Source organism: Barbatula barbatula, assembly GCF_947034865.1.
Source record: "Barbatula barbatula genome assembly, chromosome: 10".
In the NCBI taxonomy this organism is placed as follows: domain Eukaryota; kingdom Metazoa; phylum Chordata; class Actinopteri; order Cypriniformes; family Nemacheilidae; genus Barbatula; species Barbatula barbatula.
The window spans coordinates 18,665,497-18,689,305 of NC_136773.1; the positions used below are offsets into that span (position 1 = coordinate 18,665,497).

Below are 23,809 nucleotides of genomic sequence, written 5' to 3' on the forward strand. Positions count from 1 at the left end.
AATGAGGCGTGATTTTGATCCAAACCCTCAGGGTTCCCATGCATAAAAAATCTTGTTGTCGCTATGACTAGAACGACAGCAATAAACTCGGATGGCCCTGAAACCATGGCTCTCAGTTCCCAGTCCTCAAATGTATACTATTTGAAAAGGTTGAAAGCATGTACCAAATGCGCAAACATAGATCAAACTATTAGCAATCACAATACCGTATGAGCACATGCATGTTGTCATCATTCTCACACAGGTTTTCGCAAAAGCTCAGAGAGAAGCAGTGGAGATGTTTTGGTTTGAAGGCAGGGGCGTTGCAGTGGAAGTTCCAACATTTAGGTCCCCTACTCCCAAGCAAGATAAGATAGGATCACAAGAAAGGAGAAAAGGATAATGAGGATTGTATAGTATGATACAACGTAAATCGCTTTGGATAAAGCATCTGCCAAAATGTAAATGGATTGTAATCCTATGTTTAAGATGTTTTAGTGTAGTACAATTTCCACACGCAACATCTATGAAATAACCTATTTGAAAGGGCATAACGCTTTGGATGTGTGTTTAGAAATAAATGAGAACATTTAGTACATAAAAACAACTGAACTTGATATCCAGCCAGCCTCTTGGCAGAACAAACCTACAGAAGTAAATATTCAAATATGTTGTTTAACCAGAAAGAGTCCTGTTTTCTGGATTGTCGCCATGTATTGTTTGTTATTCACACATGTTTAGATGTTCACAGCTGTTCCACACACATTTATTCCCTGTTGTGTGTAAGCAGGAAGTTTTTTTTATTTGCATTTGAGACACTCTTGCCGCCCTCCCCCAGACCTCATAACCCCATATGTTTTGCTGATTAGCTGCTTATATAAACATTGCTTTTACCATCTCGCCCTCCATGCTTGAAGCCTCCTTGAAACATGGGCTCCCTTTTCCCAGAATTACCAATCTCTTCCTGTGAGGCCCTCACTGCCAGCCTTGTGTGTATAAGCTCTGATTGCCATACAGCGTGGATAGTTTATCCATTACAGCTAATCAAAAAAGCCATGACCCCCATCTTACTTCTGATGATTCTGTTGGAGTGGAGGAGACACTGGAGGTGCTTATCTACAATGAATTTTAAAATAAATAAATATGATTGATAATGAATAATTCCATACTTAGAAATGAACAGTTTTGGTCCTGTTGTTTTTACAAGCCTTAAAATCTCAAAGCAGTTTAATTAGCTTCAATGGCAAATTCTTATTTTGAATGATGAGGAATAAATTCACAAGACGAATTTCATTTTTTTAACCTTTTCATACAACTAAGATCAAACACACGAGAAGTTCTCTGCTGAGTTATTGTACAAACACAGATGCTGGTGCATATAGGTGACATCAGGAGTATTCAAAAGTGTCTGAAGATGACTTTGAACTGGGGACTTCACTCTCAAAACTTGGAGGATTTGAAGTAGCAATTAGGAGAACCTATCCTGCCTGGTTGAGATCCTCCATGGCAAGCCTTTGATCACATAGATGCCCAATACGTCTCTCACTTGCTCTCTCTCTTGCTCTCTTGCTCTCTCGCTCTCTCTTGGCTTCCTCTAGAATGCGTTTATCAGTTTGTTTATAAGATTAATATATCTGATGTTAATTTCTGGAGAGAACAAGTACTTCAAATCTACCCCTTGCATGCACCTTAATATAGCACAGCCCAGATTCCTGTTACTCTTCATCCAGATCGCCATAAATGATTGCACTTGTATGAAGGACAACTTTTTTTAATCTAAATTCTTCCATGGATTAATGCTCATAAAACTTCAGTTCCTTACATAGGAATGTGAACTGGGTAAAACCCAGCATACTGTATCTCTGAGATAATAACAGTGACGTTAAAAGGTCTCTTTCCTTTTGTACATTCAATGGGAGTGGTTTCCTATGGAGTCAATGGTCAACATTTCCTGTTGAAGTCAAGTTTCAAACAGAGCGAGAGCTTTTGACTTTCTATGAATATCACTTAGAATAAAACTACAAGAGTTCTTGTTAATTGAATAGTGCTGTAAAAATATACAGCAGAAGCCAGTCACAGATACTGCTAAGGTAGTGCTTCTAAAGGGAACCAATGGTTGCAATTTGCAACCTCACCACTAGACTTACATTTCATACTCTGGACCTTTAAGCTATAGTACTTCCACTTTACTCATGTGAGGCCCTAAAGACATCAAGCTTTTAAAATGTAATAATTCTTTACCATAATTATTTGCGGTCATACCTGTACATCACCTCCTCCCAACCATGGCAATGTTCCTCATGGCAACTGGATCATGTACTTCATATGACTAAACAATATGAACCATAATTCGATTTAATAATTTAGACTAGAATCAGGGAAATGAAACAAAGCTTAATGTCAATGCTCATGGACCATTTCCTGCATTACTGTGAGCAGGTCACAGGAGTAGATTGTCCTACAAGTTAGACAAAGAGGTCTCTGGAGCAATGGCCCAGATTCCTTCTGTAAACAAATGAATTGATGTAACCCAGAGGGACTGTAAGGATATCACTGGATTTGTGTATTGAACTGTATTTAGACTTTGCGAAAGTACAATGCAACAAACTCACATTGACAAGCTAAAAAATACATGGTGAACATCGGGTGTTAGGGACAGTTTGAAATTTATAAGAAATGATTCTGTAATAATTGCAGTATTAATACTTTTTATGATAATCATTTATATTATTATAAGCTTTACACTATTCCAAATGTAAACCTAACTCCATTTTCAACAACAAGACAATGGAACCAGTAGGAAGTGTCTTTCTTATAAACTAGATTGCCTGGAGGGGATTTTGGTAGGTGAAGCATGTCCTGTAAAAAGTATTTTTGTCTTAAGCCCTTTCTATCTCCACGGCTTCAGTTTTGCTTTCTTTGGCTTTGGCTTGGGTTTGATGTGCCTTTGTGCAGGAGGATGATGTCAGCCGGGTTATTAGCAGCACCTGCTGAATTACGTAAAACGCCGCCACGAAAAGGAAGAGAGGTTGAGACCTATCCCCTCCGTGAGTGCATCCAAGTACCAGTGTGTGTTTATGCATGTGTGCAACCCTGGAAACAGACACCCAGTGAGGGGGGCAGCCTATATAGACAAAAAACACTGTACTTCCTGTGTTTTCTGAACTGCCCAACCATCCACGTACCATCTCCCTTCCATTGGCTTTAATACCTCTAATCAGAGAGTGAAAGCAATCATTTCATAAGGACAACTCCCTCTATTGTCTCCTTTATGGTCTGGATTCTTTAATCAAAATCCTCACACACTGCAAGCGGCCTTTCAATTAAAAGTTCACTGCATGTAATAAATCTCAGGACCAGTCTGACTGTGCTCTATAACTAACAAATCAGAATGCCCTAAAACAAAACATGTTGGAACTCTCTAACTGCACATAATTTATTGTTTTATGCAAGTTCCAACTTGAGACCTCCCCTCCTGTGAAGTTTTGATTTAAGACTCGGTTTAAGCAGTTTTCATTTTGTATTCGCATTTTTTACAAATAAAGCAAAAATGTTGTTTGCACAAACATACTGCGCTACATAATGTTTTTATTTGATTTATTTTCACTACGGCCATTAACTGCAAGACAGTTTCTCAACACATTTGTTTTACCATTACTTTGCTCCGAAATGTGCGTAAGGTGCAAAAATCCATAACACCCGAGAAAACAAACTGATTGAACAAATAGTTATGTCTAGAGAAGTTCTAATTCCCGAGTCTCCTCAGATTGTGTTGTCTTCTCTTTAGCGTTCAAGGCAGGCAAGCCTGAGGGTGAAGTGGGAAGTCTTTGTTTTGACACTGTGGGAAAGTAAGCTTTGTTCTTGCTTATCTCCCCCCTCTGTGTTCTACTCTGCTCCCTCTCACACCCGAGCAGAACATGTACTCTGAAGAGGGAGCTTTCATGTGGCTGTATCGGCACACATGCACAGAAAATAAATCGTATAGAGGCATTTTCAAAATAGCGTCTGGTTTGTCTTAGTTTAGGTAAGTTCTGAATAACGTGTCTTTTCATGTGGCATAGGGGAGAGTTGGATTTGTATGTGTACAATATATTTTTTAAATTGGAAATAAATCAGCATTTTAACATGTATTGTTTTCATTTCAGTCCAGTGTGTCAAAAATCACAAATTATATAAAGTCATCTAACAGCAATGTGAAAGACGGAGAGAATGCCAAGATGCAGTAGTAAAATAATTGTCTTATTTCATCAAATATTCATGTTGAAAAAACATTAAAAGTATTATGTTGTTTAAATTATTCAAGATCTGAAAACATTGCATTGCATTTTGACCATTTTGTAAATTGTATTGAATTTATTTCAATTGTGTAAAAAAAAATACTTACTAGGAATTAATCATTTTACTTTGACATGCACACACAGTAAAATCGGCAGTGTTAAAAAAGTCAAATTAACTCTCACAGTGTAGATATAATCCACACATTGAGAGTGTGGATTATATGTACACTGTGAGTGCTAATTTGACAATTTTTAACACTGGCAATTTTACTGTGAAGGTATATCTGACATGTATCTAAATAAACAGAAAATAGTTTTAGTGCTCTCTTATATATGTATATATATATATATATATATATATATATATATATTAATATATTAATTCCAGAATTTTGGTTTTATATTTTAAACCCAGTTTTCTTTAAGATTTTATGCATTTTACTCTGTGCATGGACACGGATTGTGTTCTGACCTTAAGCAATAAGTCACATGTTCATAGCATGAAAGAAAAGGGAATGCTTTGACAAGTAACCCAGACCAGTTGTCATGTAATCCTATCAAATGACGAAGGGCTGAGAAATATGAAGGTGGGGTAAAAAGAGGGCAGCATAAGCTCGGGCGTTCATTATATCAAATATGGGTTTAGCAAAGCTCATAGATCTGATACACACAAACACCCTGTTAATCCTTGCCTCTCCAATCAAAACATGGTGAGCAATTCATTTTCTTTTATCTTTGTTGTCACGTGTACGTCATGCTCCCCAGATATTTACTATGTACGCCAACATCCCGTCACATTAAGCTGAACGATTTCACTGCCTCCCATGGTATGCAATTACTTTTGCTCCCTTAACAAAGATGATTTAACAAATATAACATCCAACTGTAAAGTGTGTGAACCTGATATGAAAATGTTTTTTAATGCACGACTGGAGTTCTAAAATGGTTCCAGGGGCATATTACTTACAGCCTATTAGGAACCCAAGGAAGTTTTCCTCAATGGGTAAAGTGATATTGAGCGGAAAGATCAAGCTGCCTGCATTACAGGCAGGCAACAAAATGTTTTTTCTGCCTTTCTAAAGTAGAAACTCAAAACATCACACATAATCTCTATTACAAGTCTTCTAGAACTGCAGCCTTCAGAAACCTCAAACAAGATTAAAGATCTTGTGTTTTCCATAACCTTTTTTATTATTTCTCATCCCCTTTTTTCTCGGATGACTCATAATTGTTGACTCAGATGGTCTCAGACATGCCTTTAAAATTAGCGTTTGTATAGTCATTTATTGCATTTGTTCATCCAGCAGTTTGTGCTATGAAAAATTATCATGCGATGTTGTTGGCTGGAAAGTACAAGCTGACCTCTGTAAGAACAGACAGGGTCACTGTGTCTGTATAATTCCAAAGGATAGATATTATGCTAATGTCCAAATGTTCCTCGAGACTGTATTTAAGGAACACATTGTTCTAAAACAAATACATCACTGGTTGTTGGACTTCAAGCACTTACATTTTACAGTACATTTTAATACCTTTAAATAGTTCCTATTTTATTAAATAAATGTAATTTAAAACTAACAAAACACTTTATGTTGTGATTTATGATACTCAATTAAAATCTGAAAACTGTTACATTTTGTATATCAATATTTTGTACAGTATCAGCATTTGTCAATCTTCTTTTTTGGGATCATACAGGCATTGCAAATCTCTATAAATATACAAATGCTCTAAAGAGATTCAGTCTAGCATCACAATTGTTCATTGTATTACTTCCGGTTAAAATATTTGTTGTGCCCAGACTTGTGTTTTTAAAAACAGTAAAGCAGAATTAGCTACTAAAGTATACGCCGATGTATATAACAAAAAATGTAATACATGAAACCTCTTCAAATGTCAAAGTAATATGAATAGAAAAACTATTCATTCTATTACATTTCACTTTAAATTAATTCCCATTGATAAATTATCATTCATTAAATGTTTTCAAGAACAAAATTCATTGATGAACAAAATCTTGTCACTCACACTATAGACTTTTTCATTCATAACAGGAGAAAAAATCTTATTTCACACAGTTCGTTGCATTGGAATTGAAATAAAAGCTTGTTTTTACCTCAAGCGGCTCTTCTTGGTTTCAGCTCTTCATAACCCTTATTGTAATCTCGAAAATAACTCTAGTTCCCAATGTTTTTGGCTCTTACAGAGTAACATCATAAGAGTGGCCAATCACATTTAAACAGGGACCTTGGTTTTGTGCCCCATTCATACCAAAGGTTTAGAAGAGAGGATTAGAGAATATTTTGATTAATTCTTCTACAGTTGCTCTGTTCAGGCCTGTCATTTACAGAGGCAGATGAGCTTAAATACACAGATGCCTATTTATTTAATATAATTGAACTGATGAGTATGTTTCACATTCTTTAAAGGGGCACAGACGGTTCAAACACAGTTCATATTAGCAAACTGATATAAGCAATAATTAAATATAAATTGTCTAAAAGGACAAGCTCAACCAATATTTACTTAAAGCACCTTGTAGCAAATATGAAATTTTTTGTGACAGATTTTCTAGGAAAATTCCAGTCACTTTGTTGACATATTTTGCTTTTATATTTGTTTCTTGGCGAGAGCACTGTCAAAACGTCGTATTTTATTCATTGTGTCATATCAAAATGTAACTGATGATATTAAAATTTTCCTGTTTGTTTCTTCCCATTTCCAACAATACACACTGCATGAAAAGTAGAATTCGGATTTAAGCCTCATACCTGGCAAAATAAAGGTTACCAACGTATATTTAAAAACATATTTTAATACATTGCCGTGAGATATTTTCAAGTTCTGGCACTTCATGTAATGTCAACACCTGCTTCTTTATCATTTCAGTTCCTCCATTTTCCAACCTAAGACCTGGCAGTGAAAACGTTTACTTGCAAGACATTCTCCATTTTATGAAGAGAGCGGTGTTAGGACTTTAATAGCAATTAGAGATTGTGCGACTACGGAAATGACGTTAATTAAACAGCACAGCTGTGCGCTACGAGGGACATTTTAACTAACAAATGCTAATTTATTGTCAGCATACAATAGCGTGTGTAGTGAATCACACAGCATGTTCACTGTCATTTTCTGATCAGGTGAAAGGGATTAGAATAGCAATTTTTGCTAAATAAACCCGCGACCCCTCAAAAAAACTGTGCCAGTGACTTGAGACCCCACTATCCTGGTGGTTAAAAGACAAACGTTGCACGCCTTAATAGGTCTGTCTAAGCACGCACATAATGACAGCATAAAAGAACACAGTCTACCATAATATTATTTTATAGTTATTTACTCGTATAACGTATAACTTATTGTTATACAGAAACCATTAACTATTACTACTTACAGCACCTAACCTAATGCGTTTATATATATTTATAATCACCTCAGGGGTCACGAACGAGGAGGAGGAAATTCCAAAGGCTGATGGCTTTTATTTTCATGGGTTATTTTTAACGTAATATTTGTATACTTTGTTACACTTATTGGTTGAATACGTTATTTTTAATAATATATTTTTTTCTACTTTGGGAACCCCTGCAATAGTGATCAGCCAGCCTTGGCTAGAAGTAGCAATACAGTACTTTAATGTATACTAAAACAGCATGTTATCATCAAAACATGTTACCATGCATTATGAAACACATTTGTTTGGGTTGGCTTCAATGTTACTTCTTTGCTTTTAATTTTAACAAGCTTTTTAACATTCACAAGTGTTTGAGAATTCTAAACGCCTGCACAATCTTTCAGTAATGTGCAAGGCCATGAAGCCTGCCAAGGAGGAGAGCTTGCTTGCGTTTATATTACCTTTCATTATCAGCTTCAATAAGACCTGAGTGATTTCTAACAGGCCCACAAAAACACTCGTAAATCTGTCCAAGTTTAGCCTCAGCTTCTCTCTGCTGTTCCAAAGAAGGCGGTGCACAAAGCATTTTTTGATGCTCTGATTCAAATCTCTCATCAGGTAATGTTTATTGCTTTGCATTAAAGCCGTCCATGACAGATGTGTTTGCGAATAAAGGATAGCTGGTTTGGATTGCGGTCCACAAAATGTGTCAGAAGACCTTGCTCCTATCATTTTTCAATCATCTTCTCAGCTTGTAAACTGTTCTTATGAGATTTTTTAAACAAGCTTGATCATGCTGCTCTTTGTCTATAACCTCTATTATACACATTCACTGAAATGTTAATGGCTCCCCCGGAATGAATTAAATTAAATATATGTAAACCCATACTTGAGCGTGTGAAAAAAATAATCCTAACGTGATGGTGACTACACCAATCAACGAGCCGACTACACCAATCAACGAGCCGACTACACCAATCAACGAGCCGACTACACCAATCAACGAGCCGACTACACCAATCAACGAGCCGACTACACCAATCAACGAGCCGACTACACCAATCAACGAGCCGACTACACCAATCAACTAGCCTCATGGTGTATTCCCTCTCCACAAACCAGAAGTTCAAGTGTCTTTTATAACCTTGTCTCTGTTCTAATAAAGCAGCAGTAATTGGTAGCAATAATTACAGAGTCGATCTCATTGGATGACCAGGACGGGCGTGCCCAAAGCAACAACGGCTGATCACTTCCCTCATTACCCATGGGAAACACCCACACTTCTCTAGACAAGAAAGTGCAAGAAAATAACAAGCATGTAACAAACAGCATTCAGATGCTTTGTTTAGACAGTTCAGTTCAGAAAAGACACATCATTGCCTCCCTGAAGCAGTTATATCTTTAAATGCACAAAAAATCTTTGACAGGGAGTGATATTATGGCTGCCAATCATTGTTGCCTTACACTAGGCTAGGAAGAGAAAGATGGGTAGTGTCAGCATGCAGTATATAACAAAAAGACAGTACACAGAGGTGAATAATGCAGTAGTCAAGAGTCCAATATCTGCTGCACACATAAGGTTAATTCTATGGCAGTGGCTATAGGGATAGAAAGAAGTCATGAATCTTCCCAAAAGGTCAATCAAATTCAGGTGCTTTTGATATTTTATTTAAACTGCCTCCTGTTTGACAGCTGGGTGGTCACTTATTGGGTCTTTAAACTTATTTATTTCTTTATTTTGTTTAAGACCGCCAATAAACGGAAAAGCTGTGAAATCCAATCCAAAGAATGACGAAAACAAAAGCTGCAGACCATCAACGACTGGGAGCCACGTACAATGACTCAGTATGCAATACCTATTAAATCAACCGAGCTCGACATATATCTGCGTGGGGAGATTCATAGGCTATTCTGAGCGGGTGCAATTACGTGAATAGGGTGCACTCTGACTCCCTTGTCTCACTGTTTTAAATTGATTAGCTTCATTACCGATCCTACGTAAATGTCCGACGTTCAGATGAAATAGCCTGCTGTGTGTTTTATCAATCTTAAGACTTAACTATAGTCTCTGGGATTGTTCATTTGAATGGGCTGTGACCGGGTTACGCAGGGGATTTTTTTACAGATGGGAACGGTGACTCATCCCCAGGTGAATTTATATGACTGTCTGTTCAGGCATGGCACATAGTGAAACAAGTCAGTTGTGGATTAAACGTTAACGAATATCAGACAGGAGCTTCTCTTTCTTCCTAGAATCAAAAAGAAATAACAGCATTAGAAACATGTCATGTGGTCTTAATGCTCTGTAAACACCTAAGACCAATAAATGGTTAATCTTTAGTGAAAAGCTGTCGTTTAGGAAAACTAAGTGCATACCTTAAGCTTGACAAACTACCCGGAATCTGGAAAATGTAGGCTACGAGCTCCAGTGAAAACAAATAGCCTACATTGAATCCTAGATTTAAACTTCAATAAACCACAAGAGCATTCAGCTTTTATAATTCAGCGACAGTGTTGATGGTTTCACCTTAACAACGTAAACAAACGGCATGCGCACTTTTGTGACCCCAGCTGAACTTCAGGTACACTTTCAATAGCGTGCCTGTATATTATTTCTGATAACAATCAAATGAAACCGGGAAGAACCGTTACTTGACCAAACTTGTCTCTCCAATATTTAGAATTTAGACTGCTATACCAAGCTCAACCTAGATGTCAATCTACAACACGTTTTTGCGACAGGACCCATTTAACAAATTGTTTATTTAGTAAAACAACAAAATTCAACAAAACGTGTATGTAATGTAATAATGATACAGTATAATAATAATACAAATTCATATTAACATAAATAAAATAAAATAGTTATTAGACAATAGCCAAACATAAACCGGAAGTCGGTCTATATACGTTCAATGACACAGAAACTGATCCTCAATTATTAACATTAAAAATCATTTTGGTTCTCAAGAAGTATAAATTATGAGCCCAACAAGCTGTCTGTAACGTTGCAACGCCTCAATTTACGTGACGTCACGTTATGGGTGTGCGTAACTCGGCTCATATCCAATCAGAATATGGTTGTACATATTGTACAGATTACTTTCTAAATAAAACCATATTTAAGCATTTTAAATAGTTAATGTTTAGCCTTGATGACACAACGTAGCCTCCTAAATGTCGCAATTACTATTCACAATCAGAAATGTAAATGCGCATATATAGATTTGGCCTCAGATTAAGGTCGTAACTGATGCCTCATACACTGAGCTGATTGACCAGTGGGGCAGAATGGCAGCGGAATACTGATGAACTGATATTTCCCTCACAACATCGCCCCTGGGACACCCCCTCTCCACGCAAAAGAGAAGAGATTGGCAGAGACCTCTCATTGCCAAACATTGGCAAGGCTTTAATGAGAGACAAACACCAAGCATCCCCCCGGGACATTGACTGATGCATTCATTCTGAGTGATTTGAACAGCAGAAAGCACAGGCGCTGAGTGTGTTGAATATCATGTCAGGGGCAATGCAACTTCCTAGTGGTGATCATAAGGTTTTTTAAGTTACACAGCACAAGCCTTTAGGTGATCTGTGTGTTATGCTGCCATCTGCTGGCAGGTGCTGTTATGTTACGCATGCGTACAGCTTTGGCTACGCCTGTACTCATGGAAGGTCTTTATCATTTAAAAACGCGTCCTGGTAGACAGTAGAAGTGGTTGAAGACTCATAAACTGGTCAAAGGGCAAAAACGTATACGTAACTACGTAATCTTATAAAATTATTTTAGGAGTCCTTGTGCATTTAATGACAAATTAATTCTGAATGGGAACATCACTATACTAGGAATGTTTTTGCCCCAAAATGGTAAGTTACACTTTGTAACTATTGTAGCTGTTTTGCATACTGTAGCTGTGAGTCAGAAGACTGCTCCATCATGGAGAATAATAGACACAAAAACACACACAAATGTGCACATAACATGAGCATCCTCTCAACCATTCAATTCTTAGTCATAGATGTAAACAAATAAATGTTATATTGCTGAATAATTTTAAAGGTTTTGTTAATAATACAGAACAAGTATTACTGGACTTTGATCCAAGGATTGTGTTTATTCTTGTAGAATGTCACCCTCATATAACTTACTAAGATTCACCATCATGTCTTATGGAAATCTGTAAAACTAGGAATGAATCATATATGGGCCACTTTGATGAATAATTGATGCAAGAGAGCAGTTTTTACACTCTTCAAGTTCTTTTGTGTTCCACAAAATACAAGAAAGTCAAGTCAGGATTTCAGACTTGCATACAGGGATGAATGATTCAATTCACTTTGGGTGACCTATTCCTTTAAACCTATATAGCCTACGATCAAATGCAGCACACAACATGGATCTTATGTTTATACATGAAGTGAATCAACCAAATCCAAGTACATAAAAAAGGTACAAAATGTGAAGTTCCATTGTTGATTTCCATCTGCAGGTTTAGGAGCACTCGCACACAAAACACTCGTGTGTTTTTACACACCACTGGTGATTCGATTTTCACATTGTTCGGCTCACTGATTGAGGCTTTTTCTATCATAGCCACTTATTTGAAGTGGAACTCTCCTCCAGATTCAGCCTCAGCTGTGTTGTCATTGCACTGCGAAGAGAAATGGTCAAATAAATGGTTATTGCCATAGAAGTGGATGGTGTTTCAAAGATTTCAAGCAGCTTTTTTAATCTAATTTAACCTTCTCTTCAAAGTCGAAATGTTTTTCATTTCGCCAGTGCAATTCCCCAACTTCCAAGTGCTGCCTGTGTCCTTCATACTTGACGTTCAGCTTATTAAAATGCCCCATGAGATATTTTTCTCAAGAAAGTAGTGACAAGTCAGTAAAAAATATGAAATCACGACCCCCTCCATTTCACTAGCTTTGCTTATATTTTCACTTCAATCAATACAGCTGACAAAATCTCAGTACCAGTTTCTACACTGTATGCATTATTAAATCTGCACCAGCAGGTGGCGGCGTTCAACACATGTTTTTATTTCATCACACCCGTCTCTATTTAAAATAAAAATGTATTCCTGCTCCGCTCAGTGCAGTTCACCTCACAGACAGCTGTCCCTTATATGTTTATTTTAAAAAGTATCGAGACTTTTACATACAGTGCAACGTGACAGTTTCCCAGAAAATTGTCCCTGAAAAAAATACAAAGTCGCTGAGTCCATCAGCCATTTCATTCAGTGCACCTCATGGGGGAAATCCCAGAGGAACTGCCATGGGTTTGGACTATAGCTACTTAGCCTGTCACCCTGGTCCAATAATGAGAACCACAGGGGGGTGTTAAAGCTCTCCTTAGACCCGATTAGAAGAACCCATAGGTTATCAAGGCACAGAGCTGTATTTACAGTGCAGTTCTCAGCCAGGCTCTGTTACATAACCCCCTTCAGAGTAAATCTGTTAGATCAGCAGAGTCACCTGAGAGGGGCCAAGCGTGAGCCGAGAGCCCATTGTCACTCAACAGGTGATTATGTTCCTAATTAGAAAACAAGGACAGTAAAAGCAGAAGGAATTCGTGTCACCTACAGCAGCCTTAACAAATAAACAATGGCATCCTTTCCTAAATGTCCAGGACACTGGAAAAGTTTGACTCTGTCTACAAAGAAACTGTCAAAAAAGTTACTGCAATAGTTTTTAAATCCCAATGCAGAAAATAAATGTTAAATCATTAAGTTTATATAAAGTTCATAAGTTCACCCAGAATGGATAAACTAAAGATTTAAATTAGATTGTGTTACTGTAGCTCTTAATTCCAGAGCGTTGCATGATAATAAGATATCAAGCATTTGTAAATCCTGTCATGACAACTCTTGGAGGGTTTAGCATGGTAGATGACATTTAAATGTACTTGATGTTGAGACTTGCTACTGCCAATACATCCAAAACATGTGCATACACACAGTATAACATCTACGAATAAACCCTGCATAGCTTTTGGCAGATCTAGACAGGTGGAGCTGGGGAAGGAGGAGGGTTTCTGTGCTGCACTGCTACAGCAATCACTATCCAAGTTTAAAACGTATAGCAGCAAGCTCATCGGCTGCTGATACAGAAGGAAACAATCAGCTGCCCCTTGTGGTAAAGTTTTTATGCCAGATCGGTTTAGACGTTAGGACTGCGCCATCTAGAGTTTCATGCCAGAAACGTCTCTGTCAATTATTTTAGAAGTAGCGTTTACTGAATCTTTACTTCTTTCATATAGCCCACTCATAGTTTTATATAGAGCATCGTGTCAAGTCGAACCTTTCAATATATCAGTTCATGGTTCGCAATGGGCCCTGATATTTTTCACCTTGAGGAGAATGAACTTCAAAGCCGTTCCAGAAAGGAAAGAACCACATGGGAGGACTTGGCTTGACGTTGGAGACGTGGCTTCAAGTGCCCACAGGGTCAGCAGATCACATCAATACACATGATAAGAAATGGACATTTCTACCATTAGTTCATGAGATTGTGACAGGGTGATATGTCACTGTCCACAATCCAGAGATTACTTAATGTGAGGAGTGGGAGGGGGTATCTGTGTGTTTTATCATCAAAGGATGAGTTACTTTCTCTTTCAATACATCACCTTTATCTTTAAAGACAAACCTACAGACTTAAACCTTTCTACAGTATAGCTTCCACCTTTACTTTTAGTGACCAAGACACTAATAAGACTAATAATCTAATAAAACAGACCAAAAGTTTAAAAACTTAATAAATCTGAAGAATTACCAACTTTTATTTAATTAATTTGTATAATTAAAAATAAAAGTTTTAGACAGTATATACTGTATTTTGCAGCATCGATGCATTGTAGGCCTGATCTGGATAAAATGCATGAATATACGGTCGGTAAGTAACTATTGTATTTGTTGCTAATTATAGTTACACCCGGCCAACATTTAAAACATGATTTGTCGATTCCAAAATCATGTCCAGATGTTTAGTCACATTGAGGGATCAGATCTTTGTACTATTTATTTACAGTAAATCTCAAACATTATTAGCTTCTTTTGCTACAATACCTTAGATCTGTTGATGTCTCCGAGTGTAGTGTTGAGGGAATAGTGCTTTTAGGCATAGAGAGAGATGAGCCAGTGCAGATGGAGATCCAGGGCTTTAAAGCTCAGCTTCAGATGTGTTTTCTCCTGCTGGGAGTCACTGGAGAGGCACTTGGAGAATTCCATTTGTTTGTCATCTGATATTTGTGGTTTTACTGTGAGGTGGTTTCGGATTGTTTGTGGTTGATGTAAGTGATTCTGAATTACTTGGAAATGGAATGAAAAGACACCACAACTGAATAATGTTTTGAAATGTGTTATTTTGGAAAATAAATTAACACATGGGTAAAGCTTTGTCTCCATTGCTCCAACAAAATCCATCATTTATGTACTCTTATGTAATTCAAAACCGGTTTATGACTATTTCTTCTGTGAAACACAAACAAAGATATTTTGAGAAATGTCTAAGCGGGGCAATGTTGTTGCATTCTTTAAAATATCTTCTTTTGTATCTGCAGAAGAGCATGTTTTAAATTAAATGAGGGTAAGTAAATGATGAATTTAGTTTTTGGTAAACAAGCACTTTGAAAGAAATGTTGGCAATTTAATACACAAAATCCAATTCACGTTTAAAAGTCAAGTCTACGTCACAGGTAATTTAGCATCCTTCAGTTTGTTTGCCTCTCATGGTTAATTGGTCTGTTTATTGCCCCTGTTTGTCTTGGCATTAGTAAACATTGATATCTCAGCGGGGTGCCGCCACATCTGACTATTCATGAGCACTCTAAACATCAACACAGAAAATCACACAATGACTCACCACCCTCAACAACTTACGATTTCAAGGGCGATTGCACACAGATTGTCCAGACTACCTGACTGCAATGTGTATAAAGTGTGTTCCTCAAAAGACGATGAAAATTTACAAAACGCCATACTCAAACGCAAATCATTGGTCATTTTCAATTTTAAAAAAAATTAATTTGCATTCATGCATTTGGAAGACATTTTTATTTAAAGTGACTTCATTTTATCAGTATCCATGATCAAATCCATTATATTCTTTGAAACTAAACTACAGGAATCCCATGGCTTACAAATGTATCATTTTCAACATTGATACTGTAAGATTTTAATACTATTGTTAAACAAGATTTTGATACTGTCTCTACCAAAACCCGGCCAAAAAATTCTCAGCACTTAAAATTGTTTTCGTTTATCTTATTACGAAAATGGACATCACCTGATCAGTCTTTCCATCCTATTTGTTTCAGGATCTCATTACTGTTTGCTAGTATTTACATTAATCAAACTATACACACCATCATTGTGGCATCGCCACTGCCTGATCTATTGGCTTTATTTGGCTCTCATATACAGCCAAACGCTGTGTGAAACGATAATAAAAAAATCACTTCACACACAATAACTCACAGGGCTTCTTTTTCAAGCAGGAGAGTCAGTTCGGGGAATTCTTTCATTAATCATGGAGCTCAGTACCGACTCTAGCACCGCTGCTCCTACTGAACATACATAACTGTCCTGGCAGGAGGAGCCATCGCCGGCCCCTCACTCGGCACGGGTCTAAAAACATCAGGACCCACTGCATGCTGGGAGTTTTCGTGAAGGATGGGGCCCAGCTGAAATGTCCATCAGTGTGGATGTGGTGTTTGGATAGAAGAAAACAAGAAGTGTGAAATAGATAAGCAAAGACCAGTGTGTGCTTGTCTTTTATAGCAAAAGCCATAAGAACATCAGAAGTGCGCTGCATTATTCAGTAATTCACAGATATGCTGTCTGTTTGTGCGTGGTTGTGCTCTCAAACTTTTCTAAAAGTTCTTGGGCACATTGACCAAAAAATTTGGACACACAGAAAATCCTTAGTCTTACCCCAGAGGCAGTTTTTCACGCAATATTGATGATAGCAATGACCATGCATGTGCCATTAACACCTATAAACATGCACAAATAAAAATTCCAGAAGTCCAGAATTACAGATTACGATGGACATTACTTCTGACAGTGTTATGACACATCAGACATGTTGGGCTATTTCTGTTGCTACAGAACACAGGACTGGATAATCCATCTATAGGAAATGCACAGGCCTAAATGTGTTTACTTGCATGCTGTAATTATAAAGACCACATTGTACTGAATGAAGAGGGCGGCCAAAAATGTCCATCAAGGATACAGAGCATGACAAATCTAAGAGTCGTCTGGAACAGAGCCATTTAAAGTCAGGACGTAATTGTCGGACAAGAGGCGTCACGTCAGTTTTCCACACAAAGTCCCGTAGGCCTTGTTTTTATTTTCACTGTTGAATATGCCAGCTTATCTTTGAAATATCTTTCACAAAATGTATGCCTGATGTATATAAAGGAAGAGTGTTTTATGTGTGTGTGTGTGTGTGCGTGCGTGCGTGCGTGCGTGCGTGCGTGCGTGCGTGCGTGCGTGCGTGTGTGTGTGTGTAAAAAAAACATTTACATTTAGACATTTATCAGACGCTTTATTACAAGAGTGATGAACAAAAGCTATTAAATAAGTTTTAATACATTTAGATTATGAATCCGTGTTGCGTTTTGCAGTTAGCTCTTTTTGTATAGTCAATGTCTAAAGTGTTTCAAGGTTTGATTCTTCCTCCAAGTCCAGGGGGAGAGAAGCAGGCATAAGAAAGATTTGTCTCCTTCACATGGTTTACTCCCCCAAACGTGTGAGGGTCTTTATTAATGATCCCAGCTCAACCCAGAGGGTCAAACCCATTCGGTCTGCTGATGAATCTCATCTGCAACAAGGTGTGCTGGGATCTTTTGCCTTCATGTGCTGCACCATCAGTCATACAGTGAAATCGGGGTTACATTGAAGCTCTGGGTATCAGGAAATGAGTGGACCAGTGACCAAAAGAACAAATAATGACCGTACAGATGCTAAGATTTCAGTACACAGAAACGATCTTCCTGATCTCTGACTGTGTATTGAGACCTTGTTGTCGCTATGTGGAAACTCCCCCAATGTTCAGGACAAGGTCTGGGTTATAAACGTATAAACTCACCGCGTAATCTTTACACAAGTGATACAAATGATATACTGTAGATAAAAAGTAAATAATAATTATTTATATATATACTTATAATAATAAGTGCAAATCATTAAATCAATTAAAAATGTTTTTGTATGTCAATGCAAAATAATGTTATTAAGCAGCAATTTTCATTCAAGCCTTGTAGTTATTACATTTTCATGTAATGAGTTGTTGAAAGATTAAAAGTATTGTTTTATTGTGCTTTATAATAACGTCAAGGATATTCAGAATATAAAAAATCGTTTTCTTTCTATTCAGTCTAACTAAGATTTTATATCTCATTATTCATAAAAATCACTTTCACCAATTTGTTTAAAGTCATCATATAATCAGATTTTTATATTAAAAACCATAAATGTTCAAAATGATTGTTTATTTGCACCATAGACGTGCATTATATGCTTAAAAAGATGATTACATCAGATAATTGGGGAAAATAATAAGCTCAAAACATATATAACAAAGAAAAGTGGATCAGTACTCAACAAGCTTGTTTGGAAAATTTTGGAATGATTGTATTTCATCGATTTGTGAAATATGTTCAATTTTTATAGAGATCGAATTGGATGCGTGTGCATTAAAATAAGTGGAACGGTGTCCAAGGAATCAAAAATAAGAAACACATTAGGAATACTTTTGGCAATTTTGAATGAACTTTTATTACCATAAATTATCATCCGCATGTGGTACAGTGCAGACTATCCACAGCTCAAGAGCATTATACAGCTTTGCTTCAAAGCACACAGACATAGTTTTAGTATGCAGGTCACAATATCTCCGTAAGTCATGAGAGCACAATACTATTGAAGTCTTCTTCCTCATATTCACAACAAAAAGCCTCTAAGAAAAATATATAAAATTGTTGTTTAAATAAATATTTAAATCAAACAATTTTGTAAACAGTTTTTTTGGAAAGGCAGACAATTTAAACTTTCCCAGATTTAATGATCACTGCAAATAGCTTTGCAGCTACATTACTACTGATATCTTTCTTATGAAAAGTAAAACTTTCATTCTTTATCCCACCAATATGCTTTGTTTGTTGCTGGGGCAGCCATAAATCTTCTCTCTTAAAAGTGAAAGTCTTTGTTGGCAATTCCCGTGCTCATATATGGCTGTTATTAGGTAGACAACTATTCAGGTCAGCACTTTTAGAATAAGTTCAGAGTTCACATCGCCCAAGATATGTTGGCTGTATGTTCCTTAGCCTTCATCCGCAGTACAGCAATGCTGGAGGATCGGCGTTCAAACTCAGGTTTGGTCTCAAACGTGGCATGACTGTTTGATGAAGGAGCAAGAATCGAATCCGCAAAGAAGTTGTTGAGAGATACATGGTTAACTCCAAACTGATTTTGCTGGTGATTGGGGAATCCCACGTAACCGTGTTCACTAGCTCGCGGTGAGTGGGGGTACGGGGATGTCACACAGGGAGGGGACCCTCGTGGGATCATGCAGGAAGACACTACAGAGCTGCCTGGAGCAGGGCCCGTCCACAAGTTGTTGGGAATCTGTGTGGTTATGAAAAGGTGTGATAATGTCAAATTAAACAGTCTGTCTCTACACATCAAATACACCAAATAAGTATTATATGTATAATAATAATGTATAATAATTGTTTCACTTTGATATGCTAATGAGATGTGAACGGTGATATTACTGTATGTCTAGAAGAAAAAGGAGTAAAAGAAAGATTCACAATGGAGTCCTCAAAATGTTCTGGAAATTATAGCGCATAAACACAGGACATATACTAATTCAATTTTAAAACACAAGTCTCTGCATTTTTGTCTGCCTGGGAAAAGTATTTTCTGATAAACTCGTGACATCATATCAGATATGACCTCAGTTTAAATTGAAATAAAGTGACATTTATCTCCAAGACTTTAAATAAATCCAGATGAGGCTTTTAAAACAAACCCTGTGTTGCCCACAAAAATGCATTTATGTTCACTGCAAAATCCTCAACATAAAGTTAACTGTGCAGATAGACATAAACGCCACAGCCTTCACACCCTTCTTTTCTCTATAAGCCTGCTCAGTGAAATAAGGGACTGCCATAATCTCATATTAAGGCAGATATGTTTTATGTGATTATGAAAAACACATGAGTGAAAAATACAAGCACTGTGGAATCTACTCTCGGGTAAAGGAAATTGAGGTCCGCCGTGTCATCTTAATCTTCATTTCCTTTTTAACTTTGGTCAGTTACCTTGACTTTATAAGACAACTTTTGCGGCATGACCACAGCAGTCAAAATGCGTTACAATACCCGCGTTTGAATTGATGAGCATTTTGTGTATGCTGGAGGCTGCGCAAAAATGTGACTACTTATAATCATGCAATTGCATTTCCAAATTATCCTTTAAAATGTCTCATAAAAATGAATTTATGGTATTAAATATGTTCATTCAGCACATAAACATTTCCGCGCAATAATAATTGATAGCCAAAACATATGCATTTGGGCAATGTTTGTAAAATAGGCTACATATTATATTAAAATAATTTCCCAAGCTAGCACTGGGATTTTGGAAGCTATTTTAAATAATAAAAGCAGTAGGCTAAGTTAAGTCTCTGTGGCCGAAATGATGTAAATAAAGAGTTTTACCTGTGAGTAGCTATCTGTCCGGGGAAGCATTGATATGTCATAAGTCGCTGCGAAATGGCTTTTGGCTTGCTGGATCTGTCCATATCTTTCTCTTTTCCTCCACTTAGCTCTTCTGTTTTGAAACCACACCTGAAAAGAAACACAACGTTGAGCAATTGCATTACTTCTTTAAATTTACGGAAGAAAACTTAAAATTATTCGGATAACTTATGGTTGCCGAAGTAGTAAGGCCAATACGTTTTTTGACTTGTCAGTGTTGCTATTGATGTTATGCAAGCTAAGCAATAATTACAGGCTTGTCACATTGCGTTTATAGTGATAAATGTTACAAAAACACATGAAGATTCGTGACAGACTGATTTATCTAAATTAAAATATCAAGTAGCCTACTACGTAATCTGTTTAAATAAACTGTATGCATGATGCATATATGAAAAGAGACTCGCGTAAAATAAAAGTTTATTAAAAGGCACTTTTTCCAACATAACTTTAATTCAACACCCTTTATATTTACAAAAATAAATTGAGTTTCAGTTCGGCCTACCTGCACGCGAGCCTCCGTGAGTTCTGTTCTCATGGCCAGCTGTTCTCTCACATACACATCTGGATAATGAGTTTTCTGGAAGACTTTCTCGAGCTCCTCTAGTTGAGCACTCGTAAAGGTTGTGCGATGGCGTCTCTTTTTACTGCTCGACACGTTACTGTCGCATTTTTCACCGATGTCGTCCAAATCATTTTTCTCTGGTCCGGTTGTGGCCGGTGAGGCTCTGATGTTGCAGCAGTTCTCCATCGGGTGAAGATTGCTGTCCTCGTTTTTCGGAGCGCAGTAATTCACGTCTATGGTGGTAATGAAGTATTATTACAGTGACAATTTTGCAATATTTGTAATTGTATCATTTTATCATAACTTTGATCAATAACTTTAACATAACGAACAAATGTTAGCTCGACAATGCACGATATTCAATTTAGTAAAAAACTTTGCATTCACATATTTACATGCTCATCTTTTAGTGTGCCTTTACTTATGACCTGTCAACTATTACATAATGCTTGTGGTTTGTTTTAGCAATTGTATGTTTTTATTATAGATGTTATAATGATCATTAAAACGGCAAATAAGTGTCTTTAGCATCGACATATGCAAGAACTATCGTTCGCAAAAATACTATATATAAAGAAACTATAGACGAATGCTCTACTATCAACTTTGATTAAGTTTAGCAAAAAATAAAACTCATTTGTCGACTTGTTTTTTAGAAAAAGCAAAACTGATAAACGAAATTCTTAATAAAAGCTTTAATTTTTAAATGACCTTTTAACTTTTTTGTTCATTAAAAACCTTGCATGCGCTTACACTTCAATGCGTTAAGCTATTTGTTTGATCAACTGTCTGTTTCTTTTTTTCTGTTAGGCTATGTTACAACTTATTTCTTTTCAAAAAGGCCAAACTTACTGTTTTGGTTGTCACATGGAGAGGACCTGTCCATCGTGGTGTGATCGTTGTTCTGCATTGAGAAGGCCTGAACGCATTTAGGTGATGTCTTGTTGTAGTAATGCACATTGTCTAAAGTCTCCATGACTTGGTCCATGTAGAAATCGCTTCCTTTAATCGCTTGACTTTTCAAGGCGAACTTGTCGCTCAAGTATTCCATCATAGTCCTCTGGCCTCGTGTCAAGCATAAAGCGCACCAAAGGACAACATTAATGTTTCAGTGATGTCAAAACGAAAGCAATGCAGCCAATTATTTTCACAATCCGTTAATTTGTCTTGTCTTAAGGAGACCGAGGGCCACTCTTTATACTGCATAGTGAGGGAGCTTTAAGCAACCACCCTTCTTCTGAATATGGAGAAGGGGAAACTCCACCCACGCGAACTTTCACAATAAAAAAGATTGATGAAACTCTGCAATGACCCGAAATAAAGCAATTACATATCATTTCGCTTTCAATATATTTGGATAATAAAATGTGATTACTTAGATTAAAGTGATTTTTGTGTGATTGTGAAAGTGTTAAACCTTTAAATATAACATAGCAACAATATTATCAGTTGGTGAATGTTTAGACTTAAAATTATTTTCCTGCTTTCCAAAGTTAGAATAACAAATCTAAGACATAAATCCTTATAAATCAAGGTAAAACATACAAAAATAGCCAAAGAAATCTAACAAAGCAATGTAAAATTCTAAAATCATTGTTACTAGCAAAATGACTTTGTACAGTTGTGGCAAATATTAAAATGTTCTTATTATGGAGCATTTGCACTCCTTAAAAATCTTCAGAAGGTTTTTTAATTGTACATATTGTTTAACTTCTTGTTTGTTGTTAAAGACGTGACCCTTGAAAAATACAATTAACTATAACATTAACATCTACATTGGAAATAAATCGAAGTTTGAATCTAAACGTTCTAAAATAAATACGATAACTTTATGTCCACAAAAAAAAACCGATAAAGATCAAATGAAATTAGAAGCACAGACATAAAATTACGGCACATTCTATGCAATTGAAAGGAAACCGACTTTCACAAACTGAAAAAAAATAGAATATACTTTAGGAAAAAAGTTTTTTTTAACTTCGTAACTCGTAAAAGTTATACCATTTACATGTTCAGAATAATCGAAGAGTAAAATAACCAAGTGATTTAACAAACTAAAACCAATACACCAAAAAAACAAGTACAATTTTGCATTAAAAACGGGCCTTTTATAGTGCACATTAGTTACATATAATTCCAGCTCTTATCGGTTGATTTTATTTTCTGTTAACAAAGCATGCAGCATCGGATGTAACGGAAACATCACACAACTAATAAGGCTTTTAATAACTTCTTAAAAACATTCACAGCGAGCACATGACCGATAACCTTTTAAAAAGCCAGAATATAAGTCGGCACCAAAATGACTTTGCGACCACCTGAACGTTTGTATTTAGACCAGTAAAGTGGTCATCCGATACCAGCGTCACTCCAAAGTCCGTGTAAGAGATCACAGAGATGCTTTCTCTCTCTGCCTGCAAATCATACCACCTGCCAGGCTAGCCATATCTACGGGTCACTTTCAATGCGAGAGGTTTGATGGTGCCACTGCTGCAAAAAAATGAAAATAAATAGGAGTGCTCTTAAGTAGCAGGGGGGTTTCTTATTAAGGGTCTGAAATGACCTCGTATTCGGCCCCTCGCTGAGGGGAAAATGTGAGAAATTCTGTGTGGTTTGTTTAAATTTTGTCTGCGTATTAAGCGCAAGAACTAAGAGCAGAAGCGGATTTGTACTCAGTTAAGTATATAGGCCTATAATAAAATGCGGTTGTGTTTAAATTGCCAAAACAAAACACTTCCTATTGCTGCATTAAATATATTTTTTAAAACATTTGTTATTTTATATTTGATTATTTTGTAGGCCTGTGTTAAAAATATATGGATTCA

General features: G+C 36.7%; 1 protein-coding gene across 1 annotated transcript; it reads right to left on the reverse strand.

Annotated features, from left to right (window-relative positions):
• Positions 1 to 18,410: 18,410 nt before the first annotated feature.
• Positions 18,411 to 22,153, reverse strand: alx1 (ALX homeobox 1). Its single transcript, XM_079466478.1, has 4 exons — positions 21,837 to 22,153; positions 20,925 to 21,217; positions 20,381 to 20,509; positions 18,411 to 19,280 (listed from the first exon to the last, which is right to left on the reverse strand). The coding sequence occupies exons 1-4, from the start codon at positions 22,036 to 22,038 to the stop codon at positions 18,942 to 18,944; spliced, it is 963 nt and encodes a 320-aa protein (XP_079322604.1). The 5' UTR covers positions 22,039 to 22,153; the 3' UTR covers positions 18,411 to 18,941.
• Between the last annotated feature and the right edge of the window lie 1,656 nt (positions 22,154 to 23,809).

Coding starts and splice junctions, on each gene's coding strand:
- alx1 (XM_079466478.1), bottom strand. CDS start 22,038: ATGATGGAATACTTGAGCGACAAGTTCGCCTTGAAAAGTCAAGCGATT. Junction 21,218..21,836: donor TCCATGTGACAACCAAAACA/GTAAGTTTGGCC, acceptor TTACCACCATAG/ACGTGAATTACTGCGCTCCG. Junction 19,281..20,380: donor GGACAGATAGCTACTCACAG/GTAAAACTCTTT, acceptor ATAACCACACAG/ATTCCCAACAACTTGTGGAC.